The sequence below is a fragment of the Felis catus genome, chromosome A3 (genome assembly GCF_018350175.1).
Source record: "Felis catus isolate Fca126 chromosome A3, F.catus_Fca126_mat1.0, whole genome shotgun sequence".
NCBI classification, from domain to species: domain Eukaryota; kingdom Metazoa; phylum Chordata; class Mammalia; order Carnivora; family Felidae; genus Felis; species Felis catus.
The window spans coordinates 117,150,174-117,159,322 of record NC_058370.1 but is presented as its reverse complement, the minus strand read 5'-3'; the positions used below and the strand labels follow the sequence as shown (position 1 = coordinate 117,159,322).

General features: G+C 40.8%; 1 protein-coding gene across 1 annotated transcript in view; it reads left to right on the top strand.

Annotated features, from left to right (window-relative positions):
* The window catches only part of WDR43 (WD repeat domain 43), a 47,369-nt gene continuing 38,220 nt past the window's right edge, over positions 1-9,149 (top strand). The window contains exons 1-2 of the mRNA XM_023251986.2: positions 1-278; positions 7,095-7,232. Coding sequence (XP_023107754.1) covers positions 54-278; positions 7,095-7,232 — 363 coding nt within the window. The 5' untranslated portion in view covers positions 1-53. The remainder of the gene's footprint in view (positions 279-7,094; positions 7,233-9,149) is intronic.

Below are 9,149 nucleotides of genomic sequence, written 5' to 3'. Positions count from 1 at the left end.
CCGGTGCGCATGCGCACAGACGAACACGTGGCTGCCGCGGAGCCAGGGCAGCAATGGCGGCGGGCGGCCGTGGTGTTGCAGACCCCCTGTCCCCGGCAGGGGTTCCTTGCGCCTTCTCCCCGCTGAACCAGGCCTACTTCGCTTTGGCGTCTGCCGACGGTCAGTTGCGAGTGTGGGAGACAGCCAACAATAGGCTGCACCAAGAGTACGTGCCTTCCGCGCACCTCAGCGGTACCTGCACCTGCCTGGCCTGGGCGCCAGCGCGGCTGCAGGCCAAGGTAAAGCAGGCGGGACGGCGGGGGGCGGGCGTCCGCCCGGGCTCGGCCTCAGTGCACCCTCGGCCCCACGGCGCGTGGCCCGGCAGCTCGCGCGGCCCTGCGAGGCCCGGGGCGAGGAGGCACAGAGCGTGGCGGCGGCGGCGGCGCGGACTCCATCCACTTCGCCAGTCTCGTGTGCGGCCTGTCCGCAGGGTAGCGAAAGAGGGCGCGGCTGGATCCGTTGGGCCGTTGACTGGAGTCCCACCGACTGACTCCATGCGGTCTGTGCCCCGCGCCCCGCTGTCGTCGGGGCCGCCATGTTCGCATAGGCCCCCGGTCCCCCAGGGCGGCTTGCTTCTGCCAAGCCTCTCGCATCAACATGTGCTCTTCAGTGTCTTGGCTTTTGACAGAGTCCCTCCTTGGGACTGTACTGTTCTTTTCCGATTCCTCTAGTTCATCGGATTTGCCTTAGGCGATTGGAATGAGTGAGTCTGTTTCCTTGCTTCCGGACACCCCCCTTCCCCCCCCCCCCCCCCGCCCCAACCCTTGGGTGCAGCTCACCACGTGTTCTCTTCCACGTCCAGTGTGTGGGACTCTCACTCTTGAAACTCTTGACTTTCCCAGGTTTGTTTCCATTCTCAGTATTTTGAAACTATATGCTTTTTTATTTTTTAACATCTCAATTTCCCCTTTATACACCCTTTTTAAACCAAGTCTGAAGTCTGCTATAGGATGTGGAGGTAAAGTGAAGTGGCCGGTTTAATTTAATGAATGTCAGTCCAGGTGAAGATTTTTTAGATGGGACACTGCCGAGTTAGGGAAGGCTTTTCACTGTTAGGGCCCCATCTCAGGTAAGATGCCACTCACTGTTTAGTCACTAGACTACGTCTGCTCTAACTCACACGCACGTGGGTACTACAGGTATAGAGTAGTCAAACGGAATCATTCTAATGTGATTTGGAAGCCTCAGGTATCGTGTTTAGCTGACACTATGGGTAAAACTTCAAAAGCTAGTATTTAAGACAGAGTTTTAACTCCATCTGACTACGTGGGGAGCTTTCTGCTAAATTTTTAGGTTGAAAGTAGGGGTACATCTAACTATGCTTTGGATGAGTATATTTAGGTATTTTTCTCATCTTAAGATAGCTTTTCATAGTTTCTAGATGAAGTGACTTTAGTTGATTATTAAAAGAAACCTTTTTGGGGCTCTTAAGGTGAACTCAGACTCTTAAAAAAAATCATAGGCGTCATTGTTAAAGTTAGAGCAATCTGCATAATTTTCCTTTTCAAAATTATTTTCTATGTTTCTATCTTAACAGTCCTATAAAGAGATGACAATATTGATGCTGAGGGAAAATCTGGAACAATGATTGAATGCATGGATCCAAGCTCTACTGCTTACATTTAATCTAGGTTTGGCTTCATAGTAATTCAGTAGTTTTTATACCTCTGATTCATCATTGGTAAAACAGGGGTGATAATACCCACCTCATAGAATGGTTGTGAAGGTGAACATGTTTAATAACACATAAGTATTTAGAATAATGTAAGTGCTACAACCACTGGTCATTATTGATATCTCATGTTTGTATGGTTAGTCCTGGCAGGGAAAGATTAACTTTTTGTATTGTGAAGAAGAAACTGAGGCTCTGGAAAATTAAGCAACTTGCAAAAAACCAAAAACAGAAATAGAACCCAGGTATTTAGGGCTTAGTTCTCCATTATCTACAACAAATAGTTAATATTAGGTTGGCAGAAGTTTGTTGCCTGCCCCCATCCCTCTTTGCCTCACCCCCCTTTGATTTTCTGTCGACTTAAGTCACATTCTGTGCCTCAGGAATAAAACTTTGGCCTAGTTACAAATTTCCTGTTGAAAGTCATAGTTTTAGGTTATGTATATCAGTCTGATATAGAAAAATATCTGAATTTGGTTTCATACCCAGGACTCAACTCAAATTTGGCTTTTGTCACATTGAGCAAGTCACTAGTTTGGAAGGCTTAATTGAAAAATGAGAGTTTGGCTACTTAAAAGTTTTTGTAGGCTTCAGTATCCTTTTATCTGTATGCTCTTGTTTTAGCCACATAACTTTGTGAAATGTTTTGAAATAAGATTTTTAAGAACAGAATCAGAACTAAGAAAATTCAAGTGACTTCACTGAAGCTTTAATAACCAAAGAAGAGATTGTGGCCACTAGAGTTGAGGTACTCTGACTCCTTGTCCACTTTTCTCACGCGGTAACCCTAGATCTTGAGTCACAGAATTGAGAACTTGGAGGAATGTAGAGACATCCAGTCTTTGTCATATTGGAGATGTATCCTTCTAGAACATCAATTTTACTTGAAGATGAGAGGGGAGAAGCAGTTTTCTTGAATGCGCACACATATTTTGGGGTAAAATAAAGTCACATAATTTTTTAAAGCTAGAAAATGGTTAGTGATTTATAGCAGCTGCTTCAGTCTCTGCTCCCAGGCCCCTGGGTTATGATCTTTGTCACTTAAGTTTTAAGATGTTCTCATCTTAAACCCTTCCATTTCCCATCTTTGAGGATTAGAGTATGAGGCTTGAAATGGATGTTATTCTGAAGCCAGTGTTCCCAGCATGTTAAGGTTTTTGGCACTCAAACCTGAAGTGGAGATTATGCCACACACCTTTCAGAGTCTTCAGAGAATTATATGACTGCTGTAGTAAGTGCTCAGTAAATGTTAATTGTTATTGAATGCTTCAGTTAGCATTCTCTATGGGCTCATTTTACTATTTACTGCTAACATTCCTCAGTGTAAATCATTTTGTAATGGTATCTTGTATCTGGTTCAGTGATTGGCAGTTTGCCACCCGAAGACAAAGTTTGCTGGCATTACTACTGAGTGGAGAAAAATGAGTTGGTTGCTGGGTAACAAGAATTAAAGCAGTACTTCGTAAATGTTTAGAAAAATCGGATTGCTGTTTCTTATTCTTGGTCACAGAATGATTCTAATACTTCACATGCCACGGTAGTGTTTGGAGGGTTTTTGTACATGTTATATAGCTGAACATTTCATTTGGTTGATGGGGCCTGGGGGAAGAGGACCTCTAATGAGGATAAGCAAAGTGCAAGAAGACAGACTGATGGACTATCGACAGATGGCTGTTTTTACAGCTCCTCAGGTGTATGTGTGTAAACTGAGGCAGAGATGTTATGCCAAAGCCACGGAGGAAGTGGCTGAGCCACCTAGTAACTGACCCTGGTATTTCATTGCCCCCTTAAATCTCTCAAACTACTCTACTTTTCCTTCCTTAGCTGATGTACAGCTCTGAAGAAACAGGCCTTGCCGACTGTTAGCTACCACAGGAAATGTGTTTATGCTCCTTTGCTGTCACTGCAGTTAAAATGGTCTCACGCAGCTTAGTACTTGTTGAACGAAACACATGGATTTCAGCCATGAGACAGGGCAAGCACAGTAGCATTAAGAATGTTTTTAGCAAGAATCTGAGCTGAGTATTCCCATTCTCATCCCTTGGAGATGTAGTACAGTCTGGTTGTGTTCCTGCATGATGCTCTATCTTAGGGTCTCTCCAGTATTTGAACTTGAAAACAAGGTAAAGTTTGCAGATTAGATCCTGTTGACAGGAATAGAAGTTCCTGTGTATTAGAATTTAAGTGTTTTTGATATAAAGACTGTACGTAATTATATGTAAAATGCACACATTTTGTTCACTGTTATCTATGAAACCTAAACATTTGCCAGAGAAATGATAAGATAGGCCAAGAAAAGGCGTAGGAGACTAATTGCAGAATGAAACTTGAAACTTTGGCATAATTTTTGGTGTCTGGAGGTCAGAATTTTTCAAAAATAGTTTTGATCCATTAGTGGATTGTGAGACAGATTAGTGGGTTGTGATAGTGTTAAATGAAATAGACCATCAGAGTGTGTTTTGCTTGGGAAAGGATATGGTTTTTGTGGAACTTGTTTCGCTTACATATATGTATTTTTATGAGTGTGTGTACTGGCTGTCCATGTAAACTCTTCTTACTCTGGGATCTCAGTCTAAAAAGTCATTGCTTAATTGGTCAAATTCAGACTTCTCATCAATGGATGTGCTTTTTTCCTCTGTTTTTCACATCTGACCTGTCTTGATTTTGTAAATCCTGCACATATGTTGGTGACACTCTCACCCAGCCTTTTGATTGCCTTTTGGATCAAATGCTGATAAACTTTTTCAGATTGGTGCTGCTCTTTATTGTTTAGCTCAGTCAGACTTTCAGCATTGAAAAAGACTCTGTAAGAAATCACATTTTTTTTGGGCTTCACTTCTGGTACCCCCAGGAACTCCCAATTTTCCAATCACAAATATGAATTAAAGTAGCCTACCCTTTTCATTACTTTATATAATTATATGTAAATAATGAGTGTACACGTGACATTGTGTTAGGCACTTTAGAGGAAGTAAAACTGAGTATGACTGAGACATCAGGGAAGAAGTGGACAATTCAGATGTGCAGTGTCTGTAATGCAGAGCACAGTATGATGTGTGCCTTAAGGGAAAGAAGAGATTTTTGTGGAGAGATGAGACTTGAGGTGGACCTTGAAGCATGGGTAGATTTTTAACCAGGTAAAAATTGAGGTGAGCAGGAAAAGACCCCTCCAGGTTCAGGGAAAAGCAGAAGCAAAATGGGAAAGTGTTAGTGATTGGTGTAATGTAAAGATGGAATTAGAAATAAGGTTGGAAAAGGTGGGTTGGAGGCAAATGGCAGATGCTTTTGAATACAAGTTGTTTATATTGGTTTACTGTTCTCTGGGAAATCATTGAAGTTTTTGATCACAGGAGCAACAGGTTCAGAAAGAAGATGCTGACAAAGGTCTATCATAATCTATAAATATTAGCTTTAAATTCTTGGTTTCAGAAATATTTGGTAATGGGGTAGTATTTAAAATAGTAGATTTCACTAAAATGCACATTGCTTACATAAGCTTATCTGGTTGACTTGTTCAGACATGCTCATCCTGCTAACTTGGAAGGGATTTTTAAAAAGATCGTCCAACTCAGAGAAAATATGCATGAGTCAGTAGTTCTTTGAGATGTGTTACTTGTGTTATTATTTAGGTTTAGACCAGTAATCCTCAAAATTGGGCATAGGTTCTGTGGATGCTCCTCCACTTGTCTCTGCTTGCTTCTCCCCAAAATACAGATTTTGTTGATGGGGAAATTAGGGCTTTGAATATGTTAATGTTTAATTTCTAAAATTTCTTTGTGCTTTTTAGTGCAAATTCGTATCTCCAAAAACACATATACATATTTGGACCAGCATATGTTTCACACATTAGAAACCTCAGTGTGGATAATTTTGATTTGATTTGGGAAAACCAAGAGTTGGAGAAATAAGTTCTAGAATCTTTCAGAGAAGAGTTTTCTGATGAGGTGTAGTAGGAGGTTGGTATACTTTCCCCCACTGCCCTTGCCTGAAATAGGTGTTTGTGTTTATAACCTTGTGCAGAAACCACATCTGCCTTGCAGGATCATTCAGACTTGGCTTTAGACATTTGTTTAACTGAAGGTGGGACATAGGACATTGCTTGTGCTAAGGTTTCAATGTTTTAAGCAAATTCAATTACTGATAAGACCATGAGACTTTTATAGTTTGGCTTTTAATTGTAACTTCTCTTTGGGGTTTATTAACGTAGATACATTTCCTCAGGACTTGCAAAATGTGTATTTTTTTTCTATATATAAAAAGTTTATTTTTTGTTAAGTCTTTTTACTTTTTGTGACCTAAGTGTTCAAATGAATAAAATTCTTCAAATGTAACAGCCCCATAAGAAAACTCAAAAAAATGGAAAATGCTGTATAAATCTCCTCCTTGATATTTTTTATGTATTTGTAACATGATAGTTTATGTTGGTGGCTTTTGGGGCAAATTTTCTGTTGTTTTGCTCTAGAGCAAAGATCTTGCACTATTGAGAATATGTTCTTTTTCCAGGGTTAGTGGTTCATATTAAAACAGTGTTTTATATTAAAAGAATGGCTTTCTCAGCACTTTATGCTAAAGTACAGGCTGACAAGCTTTAATTTAAAAAAACATATGGAAGAGAAGTTCTGAAATGGTAAATTTTCAGCATTATAAATATACTTTGATGTGATGTGATCATTGATTGTTTTTGGCATATGGGAGCTGTTAGTATTATTTTTGAAGTAAATCAAAGAAGTCTTGTGGCATTAGACATTAGATTGAAACTTGTGCCTCTTAAGTCATTAGGATCACCAAGACTGCATGGAACTTTTCTGACTAACCCTAATTCTCACACACTAGAGCAACTTCTAGTGTGAGCTATTAGTTACAATGATTTTTTTTTTTGACTGAAACCGAAATAAATGTGTGTTTATAAAAACATTAGAGTCCCCTCCTGGGAATGAAGGTAGAACACAAAGGAAAGATGAGAGGAAAAGGGAAAGTGTTGGTTGCTTGGGTCTATAATCTCTGCTTGGGAGTGGAGGCTTCCCTTGGACCTATCAGGAGTGGTTCATTTCTGAGAAGTGGAAGCAGCAGTGAGGCTGCATGGATCTTTTAAGAGAATACCAAGAGCATACCATGTTGTCTTTGCTCCCTCCCTTCCAGAGAGGTAGGAGGCAGGGACTGAGACTTACAAGCTCTTCTTTTCATTGGAGTAGTTTTTTTTTTTTCCTAAATAGTGAGAAAGAAAGCATTTGAGAGTGAATTCCCCCACCCCTGTCTTTAAAGTGTCTTTTGGTAGCAGTCATTTCATTTGTTGTCTAGTGGGCATTTGCATTTATGCATTAATGATGTCTTGTATTGAAATACATAATTGTTTTTTCTTTTTTTCTCCCCCCTCCCCCCCCAGGAAAGTCCCCAGAGGAAAAAAAGGAAATCAGAAGCTATAGGACCGAGTAACCAGATTGACTTGTTGGCTCTTGGTACAGCAGTTGGTAGTATTTTATTATACAGTACAGTAAAAGGAGAATTACACAGTAAATTGATAGTAAGTATAGATATTTGTATGTGCACAGACATATATTGTATATAAAAGATGGTGGGGAAACTATTAGAGATTTATTGAAAACAACAGTTCAGGATAATGCTATAGGATCTGTACTATAGGCACATATTTCTGCCCCCACATTTAAAATTGTGTATAGTGATAGTTGCTAATAGCTGTGACAGGTAACGTAATCTTCATTATATGTCAGAATACGAAGAACTTTCGATGAGGTTTAAAATAGAGGTAATAAGTTGAAGGTATCACAAACAGTGACTGCAGGAAAGAGCTCACCACTTCCAGGGCCAGAGAACAAAGGCAGTGGGATTATTGCTGCAACTCAGACCTTTAAGGAACAGGTATTGCTTTCTATGCTGCTGTCTCTTGAGGAGGAGTGGCCCCATGGACTTGAGGTCCAGACCTCTGAGGACAGAGCTCTAGCTGACTGCTAGTGTCTCTGAAAGGAGGGGAGGAGACTATTCCAGGGGTTGGAAAAATTGCATATTGGGTTCAGCTGCTGCCAGAAGCATTGCCTTGTTGGGGTAAAGATAGTCTGGGCTGATATACACTAGAAGACAGGAAGGAACAGGTCCCTTGTTCTTCCTCCAGCCTTGTCTCCCTGTAGCACCCCTTATTGGTGGAGCCTACTGGCCATGCAGCTGGCAAAGCAAGAATGTGGTTTGGAGTCCTAGCCCCAGTATCACAGAGCAAATATATACTACAGGACAGTGATTTAACTTAGAATGATTTGTTTTAGACATTATCTACTACATTATGTTTTTGGTGTTTGCTGAACTTTCTCTTTAGGAATGCTTTCTGTATATGTGAATCAAGCAGTGTTTTTTCTTTTTTTAATCTAAGTTTTTTTTTCTAAAGTTTAATTATTTTGAGAGAGTATGAGAGTGTGTGCGCATGTGGGGGAGGGGCAGAGACCGAGGGAGAGAGAATCCCAAGCAGGCTCCCTGCTGTTAGTCCAGAACCTGACTTGAGCTTCATGAACCTGAGCTGATATCAACAGTCGGAAGCTTAACGGACTTAGCCACCCAGACACCCCTGTTTTCTCTTTTATTTTATTTTAGTTTTTTTTTAAGAGAGAGAGAGAGAGAGAGAGAGAGAGAAAGCTAATGAGAATCTCTTAACCAGGCTCCATGCTCAGCATGGAGCCCAACGAGGGGCTTGAACTCATGACCATGAATGATCATGACCTGAGCTGAAATCAAGAGTTGGACGCTGAACAGACTGAGCCACCCAGGCACCCTCCTGTTTTCTCTTTTTAAAATTTTTTTTAATGTTTATTTTTGAGAGAGAGAGAGATAGAGACAACATGATCAGAGAGAGAGGGAGACACAGAATCTGAGGCAGGCTCCAGGCTTTGAGCTGTCAGCATAGAGCCTGACGTGGGGCTCAAACCCACAAACTGTGAGATCATGACCTGAGCCGAAGTCAGATGCTTAACCAACTGAGCTACTCAGGCACTCCTCCTGTTTTCTTTTTTAAGTAACATGCTCCATAGATAATTTGGGACTACATTACGTCGAAAAGAGAAAAAAAAATTACTCTTATATCTCTACCACTGAGAGACATTTAATAGATTGTGCATTTCTTTATGTACATGTTTAAGAAATACAGTTCTTATTTCGTATCCTGATATTTTCCATTAAATTACAACATGAGCAGGGCTTAGTCGGTTAAGTGTCTGACTTCAGCTCAGATTAATGGTCTCACAGTTCCTGAGTCCCAGCCCTGCATTGGGCTTTTCACTGACAGCTCAGAGCCTGGAGCCTGCTTTAGATTCTGTGTCTCCCTCTCTCTCTGCCCCTCCCCTGCTTGTCCTCTCTTCTCTCAAAAAAATTAATGAACATTAAAAAATTTTAAATCAATTACAACATTTTCGTATTTTTCAAGAACTAGTTATAAACA